Source organism: Alosa alosa, chromosome 2 (assembly GCF_017589495.1).
Source record: "Alosa alosa isolate M-15738 ecotype Scorff River chromosome 2, AALO_Geno_1.1, whole genome shotgun sequence".
NCBI lineage: Eukaryota > Metazoa > Chordata > Actinopteri > Clupeiformes > Clupeidae > Alosa > Alosa alosa.
Genome location: NC_063190.1, coordinates 10,856,021 through 10,879,320, shown reverse-complemented (window position 1 = coordinate 10,879,320; position 23,300 = coordinate 10,856,021). Strand labels below are relative to the sequence as shown.

General features: G+C 44.8%; 1 protein-coding gene across 46 annotated transcripts in view; it reads right to left on the bottom strand.

Moving 5' to 3' along the window:
* Nucleotides 1-15,864: 15,864 nt before the first annotated feature.
* Nucleotides 15,865-23,300, bottom strand: part of LOC125286898 (protocadherin beta-15-like) — a 163,124-nt gene continuing 155,688 nt past the window's right edge. For 25 of the 46 annotated variants that reach the window (XM_048232357.1, XM_048232343.1, XM_048232351.1 and 22 more), the window contains 4 exons: nucleotides 21,766-21,824; nucleotides 21,078-21,131; nucleotides 19,872-19,978; nucleotides 15,865-18,420 (listed from right to left, as the gene is read on the bottom strand). In XM_048232357.1, coding sequence (XP_048088314.1) covers nucleotides 18,185-18,420; nucleotides 19,872-19,978; nucleotides 21,078-21,131; nucleotides 21,766-21,824 — 456 coding nt within the window. In that variant the 3' untranslated portion in view covers nucleotides 15,865-18,184. The remainder of the gene's footprint in view (nucleotides 18,421-19,871; nucleotides 19,979-21,077; nucleotides 21,132-21,765; nucleotides 21,825-23,300) is intronic. The other 21 variants (XM_048232513.1, XM_048232488.1, XM_048232503.1 and 18 more) reach the window with 1 other exon arrangement.

Sequence of the window (23,300 nt, the reverse complement as noted above, 5' to 3'; positions counted from 1 at the left end):
TCAGACATGCCGTGCCAGAGCCAGAGATGCGAGGGGTTTGCTCAGCCGCTCACCCTGGTCCCACGAGGTGCCTGCAGGGAAGCACAGATAATCAGAAACCAAGGTCAACCGCATTGGCACCCGAGGCAGTGCCATCTGTTGTCTTTAGGAATAATGAAAACTCTGAGATTCCAATCCTCCCCGCTCTCTGCCTCCTTGCTCTGCCCTGCTTAATCGTGTGATGATCGCTAATCGTTGTGTTTGTGCTCTCCCTGGACTGAGCCTGTACCTCTGTCCACTGTGTGAGGCCAGGCTTGATTGAGTGACCATGAGCCAGCTTACGTACCCTATCCTTATCTGATTAGCGGACCCTGGCATACTGTGGGGGTATGACTCATTCCTTTATTTGTTTTTACCCTGATTATGTTTGACTGAGAGAGATCAGACCCAACTAAGCGATGCAGCTATTAGCACTGCATTTGCCTGGCTGCTAGACCTAGCCGTGCTATCTGTGTGAGAAATGAGAGGCTGGAATCTGTGTCACAGTGGTGACGCCTGGCAGATAAAAGAACAGAAGTGAAACCCTCGGTACATGGGGTGACAACAGACGCCTGAGGCCTAGCCACTGCCACACCCTAAAATCTGGATGGCAAGCAGCCTTTATACCCCTAGGGTCATTTTTTTCTGGATGATGCTCTCATAGTCTCTTTCCTGAATCCGTATTTGAGTTCATGGGTTACTACACCATACTGTCAGGACAATCCGCTCAGACAAAGAAAATGTCTTTGAATTATGATGGGGGTCAGTGGTGACTCTTGGAGCTGAAATTGGCGCTGTGTTTTATTTGCAAGACTCATTTGTTTCCTCCAGTTTGATGCGTTTGCTTGCTGGAAAGAGGTCAGCAGTTAATTCTATACAACATCATACTACACATAATTTCTCTGGTGCAATTGTTCCTCAGATATTTCTCGAATGTAGCCTAATTTTTCAACTTCACACAATTAAATGCAGCATCATTGTCCATTGTTTTGCTTTAGTGATTTGGCATTCAGTTTTACTCATTACATTATATTAATAACATTCCAATTAATGGTTTGATCATCAAATCAAACTTCTCTTGAGTGTTTATTTTGCAAAAACAAAAACTCTATCAGTTTATTTAGTTGCAGGTTTAGATATCAGCCCACATTTGTGACACCTCTCTCTATTACTTTTGTTTTCCAAGTGGAAGTACAGACAGCCCAACTATGTCTCCATAGAGACAAAGGTGACCTTTAACCCCTACTTTCAGGTCAAGCAGATGTCTCCACTGCCTCTGTTTCTGTTGTTCTTCCATTCATAGGCATTTACCCTAAAGTAAATGTCGCAACAGGCCTCCTCAATAGGAGGCTAATATATCCCACGCGCCACTCACTCACCCGCCCCAGCACACTCCGTCACTGGGCACAAAGGGCCGCCTGCATCCCTCTCTCCCCACACCCCTTTCCTCACCCCCACACCCCTTTCCTCTCTCCCCACACCCCTTTCCTCACCCCCACACCCCTTTCCTCTCTCCCCACACCCCTTTCCTCTCCCCAAAAAGCGCTCAGAAGGGCTTTGTGTGCGACACAAACACTGGACGTGTGTCGCATGCAGGGAGGCTGACTGGTCAGCTTGTGTGGTGGAATGGGGCGTAGATGAGACTGGCTCTTTCTCTCCCTCTCTCCCTCCCTCTCTGTGTGTGTGTGTGTGTGTGTGTGTGTGCGCACGCGCCTCATAATCGCACCAGTAGTCCGTCTCTCTTGATGGAGTGGTGGGTCGGCCTGAACAAAGGGCCCATCTGCGGAGCTACAAAAGTGCCCAGCAGTGACTTCTCTCTTAATGGTCTCGGAGAGGCATCGTAAACCTGCTGTGGGCCAAAAGCACACTCAAAGGCCTGTCGAAATCTCAACAAATGTGCTGGTATTCATCATTAGACAGGAAGAGAGAGATAGAGATAAAAAAGGTGGACAGAGTTCGTTAAAGCAACACCAAAGAACTTTTCCTCTGTCACACGCACCATTTGTTTATCCAGCACCGGCTTTGCAAATAACAATGTCCACAGACAAGGTAGAACATGTTGCATGATTTTATCAAAGTATGATGTATTGCGACATCAGATGCAAGTCAAATTTTAGTTTCTTATGTCTCATTCCATCGAACTACAGATCCGCTACCCGATCCGGCAAACTTACATAGTGCGGTTATAGTCGATAGAGGGCTGCGAAGCAAATGCAGTAAGTGTCGTTCACCCTGTTACGAGTTGAAGAACCACTGAAACGATTTTGGAAACATTATTTTAAGGTACAAAAAACTCTTTGGTGTTGCTTTAAAGAGAGAAACGTACTGTTCTTCAACCATTTTTAAGTTGTAATGGTTGAAAGTGTCATTTTCTTTTCTTTTGAAAACTATATGCAGCTTGGTGAGTTTGATGGTCCTCATCATCAGGGATGACAACTTTGTCTTGTTTTATTTGAGGTCATTTCTATAGGTTTCAATTATTCTACTTCTGCTGTGATCAGGCTGTGTGTTCTCTCAGAGGATACCAGTGCTGATGGGATTTCTGTGACAGATCTGGTAATGCACACAGTTGGTGAAAGTCAGGAAAATGCAGGCAAGCATATAGAAAAGTAGGCCAACACACATTAAGACTCAGAAGCACACACACATGTACACACACACACACACACACACACACACACACACACACACACATACACACACACAAACACACACAATACCTGTTTCTCTGCACACACACAACCACTCAAATCCTCTATTCAGTTTGTTTGTATTTTGCCGTCTTCATCCCACAAGCTAACACACACACACACACACACACACACACACACACACACACACACACACACACACATACACACACACACACAAATGTACAAACACACACAACCACACACATGCCTGCTGGCATACTGCCCCATCAGCAGTTCTATCAGGCTTGAACAGACACAAAAATATGCACTGTGAAGCCTGTGTGTGCTAGAGACAGGTCCATTATTCCTCTTTAGTTTGGAGTTTTCCAGATCTCTTTTTTTCTTTTGGAGCAGATGGGTCCATTAGAGCTGTATCCAGGCCTTCCTGCTCTCTGCCCAGGTTATAAATAGCAAGTGCACTTAAAAGGACAAGCCGTGCAGGGCAAATGTGTTTGCACCTTTTCACATAGTCATGTGCATAGCCTGCTTTGCTTGTTGCGGATGACTCACTCTCTTTCTCTCTCTTTCTCCCTCTCTCCCACACAAAGAAACACACACACACACACACACACACACACACACACACACACACACACACACACACACACACACACACACACACACACACACACACACACACACAGTTGCTGACACACTTCTAAAAGCCGGTGACTGTGAGGCTGTACTGCCTTTGGCAGACACTAGTGGGCAGCACGTCTCAGCATGCTTATACCATGAATGCATAGGGGAACATCGTTAAGCATTACATTTCTATAGAATTTCTTGATGCATTGGTGAGTCTGTTGCAGATTTTCATGTGCAGGTTTCTTTTCATATATTATTGAATTTCCTCATGATTTAGTGAAGCACTCCCTCTTTCACCATCCTACCTTGTCATGCTCTACTTTCATTTTTTATTTTTTATTTCTTTTTTTGTTCTTTCTCACACATACTGTCTCTTTAGAAAAAAAAGCTTGAAAGAAACATGCTTATTTATTTAAAAATGTGTGACAAGTGTGATGGAAAATTTGCTCATCACTATCTCCGATGGTGACCCCTGTGCTGCCATAATGGAAACATGATAGACCATTTTCATTTAAAAAATAAAATCCTTTCCCAGTCAGCTGCAGCCTTAACAGCTGGCCAGAGGGTCACACATGCTGCACATATGCTCCAGCACAGCCCAGCTCATCACTACCAGTAAAACCAGTGCACCGGTCCCACCGGTGAGAGCTGAACTGTGTGTGTTCACAGAGTGGTCTTATCAGTGCTTCTGGAATAATCCTTTTTCTGTGTAATACACACACACACACACACACACACACACACACACACACACATATGCGCACACACAATTGGACGATGTGCATAAGCACATCAACCACGTATTGAAACATATAGAGATATATAGCGCAGTAGGGGTTAAATATACCAGCCCCACCCTTTCAGAATCTCCCAGTGACCTAAATAATCCAAAATGGCCACCACACAGCTATAAGAGTATACGTCACACACACACCCCTCCTTTCTCTCTCTCTCTCTCTCTCTCTCTCTCTCTCTGTCTTTCTCCCTCCCTCTATCCTTTCATTGCAGTCCTTCACACCACCCGCTATTTCTCTCACAATTCTCACTGCCATTACTGCTGTACTCTGATCAGCACTGCACAGTGCTCGTCTTGTGAAATTTAATTGTGTGTCTGATACCATATTTTATAGAAACTGTACATTTTCTTACTAGATTGTCCTTCTTAATTGCAGTTGGCTGCAGTGAATGTAATTTCCCCCCAGAATATGTTGCCATAAGTGGTGTAGTATAGTATATGTTCACTGCTACGACAATAACAAGTGCATTTGAATCCATATAGACCTTTTCAAGAGAGTTCCATTATCAGCAACATAGTTGGCCCCACAAGGCTTCCGTTTTAACATTCCATATGTTATCTTAATGCAGAGGAAGTAGATTGGGAACCAAATAGAACGTTCAAGCATTGTTTTTGTTTTTATTGTTGAAAGGGTATAAAAGCGCATCAGTGGAGAGGTCTTCTCTCTTATCTTTGTTTGCTCTGCCTCAGAGGTCCCCACCAGGCTACTTGTTTACCATGGCCCGTCCATGCTTCATCACGGCGGGGGTTGCGTGTGGGCGTTGTCCATGGTGCTGGCCCGGGCCCTGTGTGTGTGTGTGTGTGTGTGTGTGTGTGTGTGTGTGTGTGTGTGTCACTGTGCTTTTCTCCAGAGGGATGAGGGGCTGAGCATAATCTGGTGTCACTGAGCTTAGATCCGATCAGCCCCACTGCCGTGCGTTTGCGCTGGACCAGGGCTTTGTCTGTGCAGCACGTGCTCCTGAGCTGAGCTGGAGAGGGAAGGCAGATGTGCCGGGCTCAGCGTGGGGGAGCCATGTTGTTGCCAAGGCATTGTTCTCTCTCACTCGGGCTATGAGACATATAGGGCAGAATGCGTGCAGTCCTGTTAGGATGTGCTCAGTGATGTATACAGATTCAATGTTATTGACATACATTGACATACAGTGTCAATGTTACTTATGCTATGTTATGTATGCTATTTTTGTACACATACACACTTAACACTTGTTAGCTTTTTGTGGTTTGCACCATAGGACTGTGGGGATGTCTTTGTGTTTATGTCTTTGTGTTTATGTTGTTGCTAAGGCATTGTTCTCTCTCACTCGGGCTATGAGACATATAGGGCAAGAAGGCATACGGTCCTGTTTGGAGGAGTTCATTGACATACAGTGCATGTTATTTCTTGTACACATACACACATAACACTTGTTAGCTTTTTGTGGTTTGGACTGTGGGGATATCTTTGAGTTTATGGGAAGCATGGCTATAAAGGAGAATAATGCACACACGCACATGGGTTAACGTTACATCCGTTTGCTTGTGCTTTAGGTCAATCAGTCAGCCTATCAAATGAAGAGGTGGACTTTTGTCCTTTCCTAATGTCTGCGCCTATCAGGACAGTGAAATGTGACTATATGTCAATTCTTACTTTTTTTGTAGCACAACAACACACTAATAATATTAGTGTTGTATTATATTCATATTCATCCTTTTGTATGAAGTTGCGAGATTAGCTCTCTTCCCATGTAGCATCACCGTTGTGTGTCATTGTATGTGTGTGTGTGTATGTGTGTGTGTGTGTGTGTGTGTGTGTGTGTGCTTTAGGTTATATGTGTGCCAGCCAGGGCAAGGTAAGGTAAGAGGATAGCATTTGGAAGGGAGTATGCACAGATGGATGACCCATGTGTTGTTTTATTTTAGTCATTGAGAGTGTGTGTGTGTGTGTGTGTGGTGTGTGTGTGTGTGTGTGTGTGTGTGTGTTGTGTCAGTGAGACTATGGGGACTGCCATGTGAGGTGAGACTCTAATGACAGCCTGAGCGCGTCATCAGGGTTTTCTCAGGACGGAAGGACAGCCTACGGTCTCAAAGTGCACTATGCCTGTTGTCCGTCTCAAAGCTTTGGGCAGATTCCTAGGATGTTGTATTTATCCTACATCCTCCAACACTTTATCCTTTAACACTGACTAATTTTATATTTTTATTTTTGGGGCTTTTGTATTTAATTGAGATGGTAGAGGATGGTAGAGCTTAACAGGAGATGAGTGGGAAAGAGAAATGGGAGTAGGGTTGGGACTGTGGGTCAGAATCAAACCTGGGTCCTCGTGGGCAATTAAAACTTGAATGTGGCATCATGGATGCTGCCACTTGCCCCACGGTGTCACAATACTGCACATTTTTTAGAAAAGTTGTTCGTTTGGTTAGGTTATTCCACACAGGAATGAAAGTGCTTACATGTGCTTACATGTTTTAGTGTGCAGTGTCTGTTTTGGGGTGTCCTTAAATGGGAAAGGACTATTTGGACTAGTCTTTTGCATAGTGTTTTGTATTACAAGAACATCCAGTATGATTGTGTTAGTTTTACTATTACTTAGGAAACCATGCATAGGAAATCTAGAATTGTGTACAATTATGTGGGGAAGACTGTGTGTGTGTGTGTGTGTGTGTGTGTGTGTGTGTGTGTGTGTGTGTGTGTGTGTGTGTGTGTGTGTGTGTGTGTGTGTGTGTGTGTGTGTGTGTGTGTGTGTGTGTGTGTGTGTGTGTGTGTGTGTGTGTGTGTGTCCTCCTCTGTGCAAATCAGACTGTTAAAGCTGTGTACAGTCTCAGAAATGTGGACTGTCTAGGGTCTGCCATGGACCTCAGGTGGTGAATGTGTCCTGCCTCATTTGGGTCTGTCACACAGAGCAGAAACAGGTCAATTGGATAACTCACCTCACATTGCCTGTCCAACAGAGAAATGGATGACTGAAAATCACTGCAGCCCAGCCTAGCATGCAGAAAGACCTGCTCATATCTGTCATATACTGTTTGAACAGAAATCCAACAAGCAGGGGCTATTTTCCTTCAAATACTTTCCTTTATGTGTTGAAAACAAATTCACCCGCCCAATTCATACAGTTACTACAGGTCACCAAAAGAAGTAGCCTATTGCATGTTGTGGTTTTATTTGCTGAGAGGTTGGCTAGAATGTAATTAGACAGAGACAGATCGTCATCATAAATATCTTGCTGATGAAGGTAATGCACAATCAATTAAAAGCATTAGTCTTGCTGGGGCTTTGTGGATGACAGCATTCCTTCAGTGTTGTTTTCCTATTTCTCCACCCCCGCCCCTTTCCGTCGTGCTAGAAGAAAAAAAAAAGAAGGATTGTTCATTACAAGCTTTGGGTCATGGCTGGTTCAGACGAACCCCCACCCCATCTCAACCCCCCCCCTCCATCGCCCTGCAGCCTTTACATCACTTTGGCATGGAGCCTCGGAGGCTCAGACAGCCAATCGGTAGGAGGAGTCAGCGTCTTAAGGTGCTGATTGGAGGATGGGTGCGGTAGTCTCCAGGTAGAACAAGTCACCCTACGGAGGAAGAAAAACAACCTCCATTGTCCCTTTAGTCTGACTCCTTGCCATTTCGGGAGAACACGATATCGATTGTGACAGCGGTCCTTCGACAACAACAGTGGAGGTTAATCATGAGGGTAGATGCGCATTTCAGTTCCAAACAGATTGACCTCTCTCACACACTTCAGCGCTCATTTATATTTCATTGAGGTTTTATATGGGTTATTTTTATTGCTCGCAAGGTCCAACGAGAAAGCAACAAAGGGTCAGATCTATATAGAGTCCATTTCTATGTGGGATGAGGGGAATGCCATTCTCTTATCTATATAAGATATAAAATAAACGTCTTGAGGAAAAGACTGATTCCAGATCAGTGTGAATTCTCCGCTGTGCCAGAAAACACCAGCAGACCTGATTCATGTTCTCACGTCCTCTTCTTTAGCAGTGACTGTTAATAGTCTTCATGAGTTTAATGTCCGACATGCACCGCCTATTACACGGCTGCATGTAAAACACGCTGTGTGGAATCGCGAGGACACGCTCATTTGCACTAGGCCAGACTGTCCGTCCACTTCAGCACACTGACCGTCATCTGTCAGAGTGACGACTCAATCACCGGCCAAGGCCCTCACAGCAGACGCTGTGTACTACACAGCCTCATACTGTATGCTGAAGCCTCATGGAGCAACAAATGCAAGGTGACTTGCATTGGGCTGTAGACACGTTAAAACGTCCATCTTTCTTTTTGCAAAGCAAAGGGTATCGTAAGCTGTGTGTAGTATAGCCCTGTGTCATCCCAAAACCTCTGAGAATATTCCAACTAAGTCAGAGAGGGAAAGAGAGAGGGAGGGGGAGAGAGTAGTGTGTAGGAGAGAGTATTAAACAATGCCTACCATTTAAAGGTTACCATAGTTCTAACAGAAGCCTAATTGCTGAATAAGCAACTTGGTATGGTGATAACACAGGAGTCTGGCTTTTCTTTGGCTCTATGCCATTTATTAAGCAAACACAGTTCCAGGGGACTGTTCCAGAATGGCCAGCGGGTAGGGATGTTACACACAGACATAACAAACAGCACAGTTCAGTTCAGTTCAGTTTATTTGTCATTGTTACAGGATAGCAACAAAATGTTGTTAGAGCAAAACAGACAGGCATATAGTTTTTTAGTTGCTCACCCATTTGCCTTATATCAATTTACATCCCAATGAATCACCCATTACTTTATACCTACTTTATACCTACCACCTACTTTATACCTACCACAGGTGGACACATATACTAAATACTACACCAGAAGGATCAGAAATTCATGCAGACATTAAAACAAATAGCGACAACACAAGTGCATTGTAAAATAGCACATTTCACAACAAATTGCATATAGACACACTACCAACATTATGGGATGAGCTTACATGGCATGTAAACACTACACAGATACACTACACAACATGCTCCAGTGTTTTGCTGAAGCATTGAGCTGTAAAGTGAATCTGGTCGATACACCTCTTTCACAACCCCTTTCTGGAATTCCTTGATATCGGTCAGGTCAATTCGTTTTCTTTCCATAGTCATTTCAGTGATGAGCTGATATAGGTACATAGTGCCTTTGTATGGTTTGTTCTTAGCGACTATGCCTCTGTGTTAAATGGTGTAATCAACAGTAGTATTGGCAATGATGAAGTGGAATTTCTTGATCTTTATATTAATCTGGTGTGAATCTGGTGGGATTGGAGAATTCTCTCTCTCTCTCTCTCTCTCTTTCTCTCTCTCTCTAGGAAATGTCAGCTATCTGCTTGTGTGTCTTAGTGTCTATGTCTGTGTCTCTCTGTGTATGTGTGTGTGTGTGTGTGTGTGTGAGAGAGAGAGAGAGAGAGAGAGAGAGAGAGAGAGAGAGAGTGTGCGTAGAACATGCGTAGGTCTGACACTGAATCTAGGGCAATTCTCACGCTTGTGTTCGTGGGTGACGTTATTGATCTGACGTGGGCGTTGGCCAGATCACTGGATCGGCGCTCCCCACTAAGTGCCCCAGGGCACTGTGGCCACGCGCTCCACTGCACTGCTGCCGCCGTGGACGAGACAGGGTGCCATGGGCCCCCCAGTCCCTCTCTGGGCATCTGTCTGTGTGTTTGTCTCTCTGTCGGTCTTCCAGTTATTCCCCTCCTGTATCTCTTGGCAGTCCTCCAGTCTTCTGGCTTAGTACACTTATCTTCACGCCACTGGAGGTGACTCATATGATGAGTCCTGGGGGAAGTACACTCTCTGACCAAAATAAGATATTTGCTACCTCGAAGCTGCAGCCTAACCAAAGTAGACTTGTTTGTTATGGCTTGTTTACAAGGTAGAACCTTTTAATTGTTGTTGTCGAAATCCTCAAATGTCCCACTGTCATGGTCCCTTTGAGGCTCTGTGCAGCATGTAGAATCAATAGTTATTAATAAAGAAATGATTTAGTTATCTGTGGTAACATAGCTCGGGATAACAAACCTGTTTTCTCAAGTGTGCAGTGGACTCTGAGGCACAGCACACACAAACAACAGCGCATTTCTCCGGCAACAGGGTGATTATCCGCTAAATTGCGACCCTCCTCATCCTCTTAACCCCTCCCCACCCCCACCCACAGCAGCCTCCCACCCTACCTACATCTGCTGTGCTCAGCTCAGCGAAAGCCCCAATGGCCTGATGAAAATTAACAAAGCAATACAACAGCGCAACAAATAGCACATATCTTAGAGAAAATTGGAAATGGTTAATTCAACATGGAAAATGTATACAGAGACCAACATTGAATATTAACATTAGGCATTATCAATTTAATGAATGCATACAAATAAGTATTTCTCCCTGAAGCTTTGATGTACAATGAGGTGGGTGTGTCATCATCTAAAAAGCTCAGAGCATGCGCCTTATGTCTGAAAGCGTGTCAGCCATTCCTTTGTCTGTGAGAGACTGTTATAATCTGTCCGCTGTTGTGAAAGACTTGCCAGGATTTGGTCCAAGTCTGATTCATTTTTAAAGGATTTCGCCTTGTGAAATGTGTGTCACCATCAGCAGAGGTTCTGAGCCCAAATGGACTGGAGAGTGCCCAGTAAACAGTGGTTTGTGTGTGAGCGAGAATGTCAGAATGCATGGCGGTGTGTCGAAGGCAGCCACCTCCCCCTCCCGTGCCCGTTTACCCTACAAGCGGTGGGAGAGGAGAGGAAGCATGTCATTTCTCGCTCTTTCTTTCCATGTCTGTTGCCATAGTTACCTGGCTCCTTGCTCGTGTTGGTCCTCTCCCTCCTCCCTCCCTGTGGCTGTGTGTGTGTGTGTGTGTGTGTGTGTGTGTGTGTGTGTGTGTGTGTGTGTGTACAGGCGCGTAGGCAACAATATGTGTGTATGTACATCGGAATTGTCTATCACTCCTTGTGTCTGAGATCCTGATAGAGATAAGGTCACTGGACCGCAGCATTACAATGAATGAGAGATGAGACCCAAGGAGAGGAGGAAAAGAAAGAGGAGGAGAGAGGGAGAGGCAGAGACAGACAGTAATCCTCTTACTGGGAAACAGTACTGCTGTCACTTGATGTGTTTTTGCTGGTGAAGTGCGGCTGGATCAGCAACAACTGGGTAGGGCCGTTAACAGGGACCGATTTAGAGAAGCTTGCAAACAAAAGAGACTGGGTGCTCCAATTGCCATTAGTCTCCCAGTTGTCATTTCAATCACATCTACAGAGATACACACATTCACATGTGCGCTGACATACATGGATTTGAATTGGGATTGCATGGACACACACACACACACACACACACACACACACACACACACACACACACACACACACACACACACACACACACACACACCTAATTTCATACGCTAACATGACTATTGTCTGTCTTGAATGCTATGCTATAATACTGAACATGTGTTTAGCTGCACACACACTTTAAGACTTCAAGTCTAGCTCCTCCTTTCCCTGATACCCCCAGAATGTAGGTTGAGAGGGATGAGGGGTTGCCATGGTAACGAGAGGGGCGGGGGAGGAATCGGGGGAGCAGGCATGTTTGATGAAGTCTCTGCAGAATGTCTGCGCTCCGTGCCCCATAAATATTACAGAGCGCAGGGTAGAGAACCGTGGTGGGCGAGAGAGTGGCCATGCAGGGACGGATAAAGGACTGACAAAATATATAAATAGTGCAGAGGGAGAGAGAGAGACGGGCAAAGGGAGAGAGTGTGAGAGAGAGATGGACTGAGGGAAAGAGAAAGAGAGAGACAGAGGGAGGGAGAGAGAGAGAGAAATAGACAGAGTGAGTGAGAGAGAGAGAGAGGGGGACAGAGGGTGCTGCATAGATGACATGACGTCATGCTATTTTAGCTTTGATGCGCTCAAGTAGGCCGAGGGCTCTGACATCGTCAGCCATAGCTTTTCTTAGAAGATCTCCCAGGGCCTCATGATTATTTCACTTCTTTTGCCTCTGCCTGGTTAGGTCAATTAGCATTGAATCAAACCAGAATACAGTCATTCGACTTTGATGTGGAGCAAGCCCCTTCACCTAGCAGCTAAACACATGTTCAGTATTATAGCATAGCATTCAAGACAGACAATAGTCATGTTAGCGTATGAAATTAGGTGTGTGTGTGTGTGTGTGTGTGTGTGTGTGTGTGTGTGTGTGTGTGTGTGTGTGTGTGTGTGTAAGGTGAGAGAAAACAAAAGAGTATGTAAAAACCCCCAGCTCTGGTTTCTTCATCCCTCAAATGGTCATTTTTTTGTCTCTCTCTTCATGACTGCTGCTGGTGGGAGGGCTGAGTTGACATTGCCCAGTTTCCATGACAACGGCAGCTGCAGTGGATTTCATTTCCTTTCATTCGGGGCTCCGAGGCTGTGTATGCTGTGCTGTTGGTCGTCAGCAGAGAGAGGGGGAGAGGGTGGGGATGGGATTGGGGGTTTGGGCTGGAGAGGAGAGGAGGAGTGTTGGCTGGGGGTTGGGGGATTGGTTGACTCGTTCGCTTACCAGATGGAGTCCTTTATTCCGGCAGAATAACTCTCTCTCTCACCCGCTCTCTCTTTCTCCCTGGATCTTTTATTCACAGTGAATGACCTCAGCACTGTGTGCCACAGAACAAAAGCAGAACAAAGAAAGTGTGGCCACACCGCGAACACACACACACGCAGTTACTTTGGGGGGCTTCAAAAGACAATACTCAAGCTTTTTTGGACACACACTCACATACACACTCTTTGCCCTTCCAAGACATTCACACTGTCGTGTAAGAAATGTGTAGGGTACATTGCGACCTGTTGTCGAGTGGGCAGTAAATGCCTTGAAGTCTCTGTGACGTAACAACCATTTGACCTTTCCTTATGAAGGCGACCTTAGGCACGGGCCATTGGCATCTGCAGGGAGCATCTGCCACAGCCACAGCAGAGCGGTGATGACCAATGAGACTTTTTTTCTTTACTGTGCATACTGTTCACACCTCTCCCTGAGGTCTGCCTGGTAACAGTGAGAGGTGACGAAATGTAGGCGAGCTGAGCCAGAGGCCAGCCAACACTTGGCCACAGCCGGCCCTGATCAGAGCCACATGCCTCCCCAGACAGTTTGGGCACATGCGGGGCTGAGTGACTGACTAGTGATCTCTGCTTTCTCAAGGTAGTGATCGCAGCCTTCCAGACTCAGATGGTTTAGGAGGAGTGGGTGACTAGTGATCCTCTCTGCTTTCTCAAGGAGAGAGAGAGTGAGAGTGACAGAATGAACCCCACTGGTAGTGTTCTGGCTGTGTGCTAGCTGTTTAATGTCCAGATTAAGATGAATGAGGCACATGACATTTCTTTCTATTGTGCATTGCTTATGAATATAGCATAAGTCTTAGGGCAGGCAGGCACTAGAGCATAGGAAGGCTTAAAGAGTGGAGGAGGTTTGAGGTTGGAGTCGAGGCTTTTGGCTTGGTGGTCATGGCTGTCAGTGACATTGAGCTGGGACTGTGCTGTGCTGAGCTGAGCTGTGTCAGATGTGATGCAGTGCTGAGGCTCTCTTCTCCTCCCTGGTCTGGATGCTGCTTAATGGCCTTGATTGGCCGAATAATCATGCTGTCGGCATGTAAACGGAAATCTTAACCCCACAGCAGCTGTGGGCAGCAAGAGCGGTCTCCAATACTCTCTTTCTCTCTCTCTCCGTCTCTCTGTCTCTCTCTTTTCTCTCACTCACTCTGTGTGTCCCTCTCATCTCATCCTTTAATGCAGTCTGAGCTACTCCACTGGCCTCTCTAAAGCGCTTAGGAGGATCGCTGGGATCTTAGCTGGGCAGAGAGGGTGGAAAAGTCAAAAATGGACAGAGGGCACTACTACCACATGTCAAAACCACCCGAGCTGAATTGCTGCGGGGCATCCAGACACTGCATTTTGCAAAACTGCTCTGGAAACAAAGGTCCATTATGCAAAACTGCACTGGAAACAAAGGTGTACGTTTTGTGTCTGACAAGGTGAAAACTCAACCTGCTTATCTGCTTCCTCATGCCCATTGTGTTAAGGTAGTGAGAGGCTGTCTGGCATGGCAGAGTGCTCCCTAACATTGCGCCGGGGCAGTGCAGCAGGTCTCTCCTCTGATGTCACCCACTGTTTTTCGTGACACTACACACAGGGCATGCGACAGCAATCGCAGTGTCATAATTAGCATTTTCTGGAACTGATTGCAATTAAGATGCTTGACATGGCTGGTTGAAGGGTGCATTTGTATGTGTGTGTGTGTGTGTGTGTGCGTGTGTGTGTGTGTGTGTGTGTGTATGTCGTAAGTGCTTCGCTGTATACCCCGCCTGCTCTCCACAAGGGTGGGAAGCTGTTTCCGAGTATGCAGTTCTTTCACCGTCACCTTGGCAACCGTTGCAGAGGTTTGAGATGTCGGCCATTTTGTAATGGCGGTTGAGGAGAAAGGCATTTCGATGCCGGTCTTTTTCTTGTTCGTTCCCCTGAAGCATGGTACATGGCAGTTAGCTTTGATAGTCATTTTACATGACATTTGACACAACATTTTACATGACATTTGACCCTGAAAAATCATTATTGTTTTTTTCGAGGCTAAATCAGTGTCAAATAAGAGAAAAACACTAAATCAGAAAATATACTTTGTGTGTTTATAAAACGTATAAAATGTGGCTACAGTTGGCACCAACAGACTCATCCCACTTGTGACTTTGTTTGCCGTCTGCCAGGCATGTGGCTCCTGTTGCTATTTATAGACTAGATTATGCTCATGCCACACTGACACCGTTTGCAGTGCTCTCCCGTTTTACCCAAGGTCCAGATGTGTGTTGTTCCCTGTGTTTCAGTCATCATCTTCCAGCCCCCCCCCCCCCACCCATATCGTCTATTTTTTCCCCTCCTCCCATCCCTCTCTTTTCATTTGCTGTCCTCAGGGACCATTCATACCCTCGGATTGCACGTGCATTAGAGAGCTTGATCAGATTTGAACAGCATGAAGAGTGTGTCCCAGAGGGCTTCTTCTCTCATGTTTTATGGAGCGACACGTTGCCCAGTAGGTCCCTTGTTTGTGTCCCACTGGTTTTCCCTGCTGCAGTGGGAAACAGTGCTAGTCGTCCCTCTCCCGCCTCTGCCTCTTCCGTTGACGTACGCTAGTGCTAAAAATGGATTTTTGGTGTGAGAGTGCGGAGGAAAAGGAAGTTAACGTCCTACTTCCCAAATCTCTGCAGAGCTTCCCTTTCAAATTGACTGCGATGTTTTTCCTTCCATGGTGTTTCTGAGCTGATTAAATGCTGGGTGGATAAAATGGGTCATCTCCGATTTAGAGCTACATGGCTTCAAGAGCATGCATTATGCTGCTGCAGAGTCAGGCTTGAGATGGTGAGTGCAGAAGGAATAATCAACACAAAAGACACAAGTCATGAAAGTGTGAGGATAGATTATCCATTAGCTATCTCTATTATGATCAATTACTGGAGGATCAGGGGTACTAAGGTGAAGATGCCCTGTGAAATTGAAATGGAAGAGTAGTGTGTGTTTGGAGGTAACATGTAGTTGGGATAAGGATTATGAACTCTTTATTTTACTGTCAATGTTTAAACACTGTTTAATAAATACCAAATGATTAAGCATTGGCCTGAAATCCTTTTTAAATCATTAAGACACTAGTTTGGACAGTTATTAAACCCTAGCAGTAAATCCATTCGACCCCATTACGCACAAAAAATGCATAGCAAATGTAGGAACAACTGGACATCCCACAAAAAGACCAAACATTTTCAAAAGCTCCAATGAACTTTTATTTTGAAATGTCAGTGTTCAGGGAATAAAGAAAAACATAAACAAATAAACAGCAATATAAATATTAGCATATAAAATAAACGTGTAACATGAAGCTCTACGCATTTAATATGAAAGATATTACAGTATATTAAGTATTCCAGCAGAAGACACACATTAATATATATTTATATTCATTTGGACAGGGATGGCATTCCAGCAACACTAACAATTGATTGAAATTACAAACACAGAAAGGAGTACACAGGAATGAGGAAACACCTCAAAGACATTTTAGTGCGCTGTGTTATTCTTCAAAGTCTCCGTGATCAAAAAGAAGAAAACCAGAGAAGGACAAAGAGAGAGAGCGAACGCGATAGAGAGGAAAACACAAAAATATGCACAATATTTCACGAGCCTCAAGCCTACAACTGCGTGTCTTTTGCAAGAGTTTAAATTTGATTATTTACAGGTTGGTTAGTCTGTGGCCTAAATGCGCATTCTATAGCACTACACATAATCTGAAGAGGTTAACAGTTTTTTTTTTCATCTTTTTTTATTTTACTTTGTTTTTCTTAAAAATAGTCTAAACATTCCAGTAGATGCCAACCTGCTGGCTCTGAAGCTCATACGGACCGGCTATGTGATTTATATACATTAGGGTAGAGTGGTGGTGCTCTTGGGGTAGTGGAGTAAAAGGCAGGTGTCAAACATTCTGGGTTAATGTTACAAAAAAAAACACTAGGTCAGAGTGGATAGCCATCGTTTTTGTGTGTGTAGCCTGTTGGTGGCCTCAACTGCTGCCTATGTGGCAGGTATTGCCATAGGTGTAAATGTCACCAAAAGCCTATGTGTGCTCTTATTACAGTGCAAGTAACCACATTGTTACTCAAGTTTATGCAAGTGTTGTAGTGGTTGACGTGTAGCTGAAACGCTTTCCTCTGCAGCGAAAGGAAACCATCAATCCCTTGTGTGCTAGTCTGATGTTTTTGTTTTATTTTCTCTGTCAACATGTTCAGTACTCTTCCAATGTTCCTTTTTTTCTAACAACTCCAGATCTGGAGTTTCCCGTGTCTCCTGTCAGTCCTACGAGAGTCTTGTCTCTATCTCCAGTTCACCCACCATTTAGTATCCATTTCCCCAAAACCCTTGCCTCCTTTACCCAGTCCTTCTAATCCTAGTTCCCTAACAACTTCATATAGAATTTCCCCACAAGCACTTCAGGATAGTAGAGCTCTGTCAATTGGACCATCACTACCACATAGAACAGGCCCTGTTTGATTGGGCCAATATGGCGTAACACTAATCAAATGGTAAGATAGATAACAAAAAACCCATTCGATATCAAGCCAACTCTACTCCAAGGTTCATACAATACTTGGTGTGATGCACGTTCATAAGGTTAGAACAGTACATGCAGAGAGAGAGAAACCGTTGGGCTGAAGTCTAAATACAAGTGGAACAGTGCAGACTTCACATTGATCTCTTCTTGTCCTACTAAAATCTATGTTTGTCTAAAATAATCTTATAAACATGAGTTTGGTCTGGTTCTTGTATATGACTCAAACATTGAAGGTGACTCTTGCCATTAGTGTAACAAGCTCAAATTTAGATCATATCAATTCAGGTTCATAAAAAAAAAATCTCTGCTTCACTGCATAGTCTTAATGGGTCTAATTCCTTAGGTTATCTTGGATCATGCAATTGTCTTGAGCTATGGCACATCCTCTTCGAGTAAGAAGTCTAACAAAACATTGTCATTGTCATTCTTGTCACCACAAGAAGCATCTATTTTTCATTTAGAAAGGAACATTAAAAGCCTTTACATGACAAATGACCTGTAATCATTCTTTAGTCTTTCTTTTCTTCTTTTTTTTTTACCTCACTCAGTAATATTATCTTACACAATAGGGATACACATCCCTGTTTTGAACTACAGGTCTTGAAATACCATGTGAATACATCTCCCCTATCACATGCAACCCTCACCTTAACTGAAGATTGAAATTGCTGTTCAAAATATGAAGTCAAGCCCAAAGAGCAAGATAGACTGGTATACATACGACTAAATAAAGACAGAAAAAGGAAAAATAAAAAAAGGACAACAACATCTCTAAACAAAGTACAGCATAATACTACAACCTCAGTGCCTGAGGTTCTCTTTTTCTGAAGCTTTTTTTTTTTGTTGTTGTTTTAAAAATCTCAAACAAATCCGTGAAAGAAGAACGAAACAAACGCTAACACACCGTCAGGAGTAGATAGAGAGACATATCAGATCACGTTCGGACCATATAGCCGCCTCCAACACCATGCCCCCTCAGCTTACTTCTTGTCCTTCTTGGTGGACTTCTTCTTGCTGGCGGGGGTCTGGGCAGCCTTGGGGACGTCCACGGGGGGCATGGCCGCAGGCGGGGGCAGCGCCTGCTGGGGCTGCTGCTGCTGCTGTGGGTTGGCCGTCAGGGTGGCCGTGCTGCCGGGGATGTAGACGTTCTGGCGATAGTCGGGCACGTACTGGGCGTTGTAGCGGGGCCCCAGGGTCGCCGTGGCTTCATTCACTGCTGCAGAAGACAACAGCGGTGGAGATGGGGAGAAGGAAGAGAGAAAGAGAGAGAGAGAGAGAGACAGACAGAGATACAAAGAAAGAAGATAGATAGATAGATAGATAGATAGATAGATAGATAAAAAGGGATGAAATATATGGGTAGAATATATCGAGAAAAGAGAACACAAGAAAAGGAAAGAGAATGAAAGAAGAATGAGAGAGGAGAGGGGGATGTGGAGAAAAGAGACGCAGGAGAGGTTATAGCAAAGGTGTTTATGGGACACACAGGCTCATAATTCACAGGCACCAGTCAGCGCAGTGCTGCATTGCAGCTCCGGCAGAGCAAACGAGATTTGTTCCCAGGAAGAGAGCCTCCCCTCCCCCAGCCCATCACACAGTGCGCGCACACACACACACACACACACACACACACACACACACACACACACACACACACACACACACACACACACACACATACTCCCACTCATCAGTCGGCCATGACCTCCTTCTTTCCCTGCTTCTCTACCATGCAACGTACACACTTGCGCACACGCACATACTGAGAACAGGCAGTTAATTGAACAGGCAGTTAACTGAAACAGAAATAGCCACTTCTAGCATATTCTGTCTTGGGGGTGGCTTTTAGTCCACTAAAGCTAGTAGCCTTTGAGCTTTGTGCTCATTTCTCTAAGAATCCTTGTCATGGTGGTTGAATTCTGTTGCAGAAACCAGTGTTCTGAAACGCAGTGTTAACCAGTGACCCCCTTCCACACACACACACACTCTCACACACACACACACACACACACACACACACACACACACACACACACACACTTGGAAAGACAGTGAGAGTTTCAGGCACTGAGTGCAGCTGTGTGGAATGAGAACAAAGGGTTCCCTGTCCTTACTCTCTCTCTTCCAGTCAATCTCAAGTCAATGACTGCTCTCATGAACATACACACACCATGAGCACACACACACACACACACACTCTGTGTGTTATCTATGTGTGTATCTTCTAAGCTCTCCGTGCTCATGCAGACAAGCTAGCACAAAGGGAGGAAGAGGCAGTTCACTGATAATGAGATGTGAGGAGACCAGACTTGTTAGTACTGTATGTAGACTGGGTGGCGGAGGATGGTTCAGTAACAGACCTCCACTTATTGAGTTAGAGACTCGCAGCCTCCATCAGAACAGAATTATCCTGTGAGCCTTGTGTCCGCTCTGTGTTTCCGTTCAGTCTTGCACTGGCTGTATTTTTCTCCCTCTTTGCCTCATATACTCAAGCACGCACACACACACACACACACACACACACACACACACACACACACACACACACACACACACACACACACACACACACACACACACACACACTCCCATTCCCTAAGCCCACAAGCTCTTTTTTTCCATTTATCTTCCTCCCATCCCTGTGATCTGTGATGGAGGCACACTCACCGTTGGCTCCGGCCATGAGAGCTTGGAGCTGCTCCGCCTCGGTGGGCGGTTGTGGCCAAGGTCCAGTGCCGGCAACCACACCTGCTCCCTCAGGGAGGGGGCCCGCTCTGGGGGAGAGAGGATGGCTGGTTAGAGGGATGCTTGTGTGAACACACACACACACACACACCAACAGCCAACATTTTAATTTCTCCAATTGTTTGCACACATATGCACATTTAAAATATGATGAATGAGGTGATTTATGTTTTTGTTTTAGCAGCGGTCTTAGCTTTGAGCCAAGACAATACATGTGAGCGTCATCAGCAGCATCAAGACACAGGGAGCACACGCATGTTAGACACACACACACAAACACTCCTAGATGACTAAAATAACCAGTCCACTGTTGAGGGCAATGTCTAAACTGCACATCCTATGTGCTTTGTAAACCACCTATTATTACACTATACCTTTTACCAGAGAACAGTCTACTTTGTATGATTCACCCAGAGATCAGTCAGTCCACTATATTACACACACACACACATACACACACACACACACACACACACACACACACACACACACACACACACACACACACACACACACACACACACACAGAAGAGATAAAACGATAGAAAGGAAGAGATAAAGTGATAGAACAAGACGGGTAAAAGAGAGAAAGAGAGCGGAGAGGGGACCAGAGATGGCAAGAGAGAGTGAGAAGAGACAAGGACAAGCTAGACATCTCCAACTGAAAGCCTACAGACCTTGTTGGGAATGCACAGGCAAAAACAGATCTATGCTACACACAAGACACACAGCTCGATATACACAACATACAGTGAGCCATGTTCATCTATGTACTGTATGTACTGCTACATCTGATAAAAACAACAAAAACACATAGAGAAGACTTACATATAGACTAAATGCATCGCTCAGAAATATGAAATCAAAAATGAAATGTCGACTGTGGACTCGCTTACAGAAAACACACTAGCAGGTTCTGGGTAGAAAGTATGTACCCACAGCTTAAACAAACACAGGCAACAGACAGTGGGCTTCACGCTTGACAGAAAACAGCCAAGCTTGGGGTAGAGACAGAGCTCTTTAAAAGAAAAAAAGCCGCTTCAGAAGAAAAAAAAAATGACTCTCTTTCTACCACAAGCCAAAAATCATTTGCACACAGCCTGCTAGTCCTACGCCACTCCACTCTACCTCGATTTTTCGTATGGGGTCCATCTCTGTTGAATGGTGTGGAACCTGTGCTGGCTGAAACAAAAGGACAGGGCCTTTCAGCCTCGCTGTTCCACGCGGGGCACATTGATAAGCATGAGCAGTGTCGGCCTCATGGTAAAGCAGCTAAGGAAGCTATACCATAGGCTCTGAGATTGGTTGGTCTATCCTTCATGTGAATTTCGCAGGTTTGCGAAGAAGTTCACTTGTGATAGATGTCTAAATACAAACTTTACACTATTGTGCTAAGCTGTATGTATCAAACATAGACTGAAACATTTATGCTTCAAATACTTCCTAAACATGTTAAATCCAGTGAAAATAATGCATGTAGTTCCCTGTTTAAGAGCCATATCTCATACTGAAGCGGCTCTGTTGTTCTGACCAGACCACTTGTAAAATCTGTTGGGCTGTAACATCCATGACATTATGTAGAAATAAATTCACTCACACAGATACAAGAACAGCATGACCCATAAAATTAATTGGTTTTGAAGGGCAAGTGGTTCCGGAAGTCAGATTAGGGCTCTCAAATGTGAATGTGCTATGTACTGAAACAGACTGGATATTGCAGTGTGCTTGATGGATATCTCTCATTGATTCGATTTAAATTGTTTCGATAAAATGTGTCAGACAGCATTTCTGTGGTTGTGACTGTTAAACAACTCACCCACTGGGTCCAGGTCGCTGGTTCGGTGGAAGGCGCCAGTCATTGTTGGGTGGTTTTTGCTAGAGGAACAAGAAAAGAAAACACTATTAAAAAACTAAATTCTATAGACATTTTAAGTATGCTGGTCCAGTCATTTTTATCAGGTCCGGATCCTTGCCGTCTTGAATGCTGTGATGTCATAAAGGTCAAACACATCTGGAAGGGAAGCATTTATGAGGTCACAATGAGAAATGACTGCAGTAGCCGTAACAGTAGACTGTAATGGAAAGAAAGAGAGCGAGAGGAAAGGACAGGAGGAGAAAGCAAAGCCAAGGCTGCCTGCCCGAGAGAACATGCCACAGAGGGGATGAGAGTGTGAATAATTGAAGGAGCTATTCTGTTGCTGCCACGCCTGAGTTCATTTACAGACAAGAATGGACACATCCTGGGCAAAAAAACATAAGTGAACACAAAGCATTTTCCCCTATCCACCAGGCCATGTTTTACAACCTTTCTAATGCACTTATACTGATAGTCCAGTTCAGTCCGAACTGACCCAGTCTCTCTGCATTTTAGCTCAAATTATAGCTAAATCCTCTCTTTCCATGAGTTCAACCTAGTTCTGCTTGCTCAGAGAGAAGCACGTGTGGCATTAATGCCCTGTTCTACTGATCCCTTAAACCCCAGACAGGATTACACACCCCGCTCGCCATCCAAACCACCAACTGAGTGTGTGCTATCCGCATGAAACTCAATGGCTCAGATTCACTGGTAGTCTGGGAGAAGCCTTTCCAAAGGAATGATGCCTCTTACTATATTCCAATTGTTATAGCAAGACCTGACATTAAAAATGTGCTGCAAGAATTTCCTTAATCAGTGGAATTTTTTACAGATTTTCAGTGCTAGTTTCTACTACTGTTTCTGTCTTATTTCTCTCAAAAATGTTGCGCAACTGACTAGACACCTAAAAATAGTGTTCTTTCCTAGAAGAGTGTGCATTGCTGTATTTAGTCAGTGAATGAGCCAACCGGGGGGCCTGAGTCAGAAAGCTGAGGGCAGCAGGGATTGAGTCACTGAGGCCACTGTACTGGTTACACAGATAAAAGAGGTCAGTAAAGGTGATTGAGCCGGATGATACTGTGGTCCCAGAAAAACAATACAAACACACAGAATGGAGATATTCCCGTCTCTCACTCACACATGCACACACTCACTCACCCACACATACATAATGCGCATACTCCCCCTCACTCTATGTGATGCGAAGTAGACATAACCCCTGCTCCAACTCCACACACACACACACAGACACACACACACGTACACCACAGGTAGAAACTTGTGCACACACACCATGTGTGCACTGCTGTGAGACACAGTCTCTATTTTGTTCCAGGAAGTGCACTAGTTTTTTTGTGAGCCCCCTCAGGCACCTTACATATTTAAGGGATGCTCTACTGCACTACATTATAACTATTTATACACACACCCCTCTCCCAAACATCACAGCATATTTCATTTATAACATGTAATGGTCTCATTCTTTTGGATTGCCC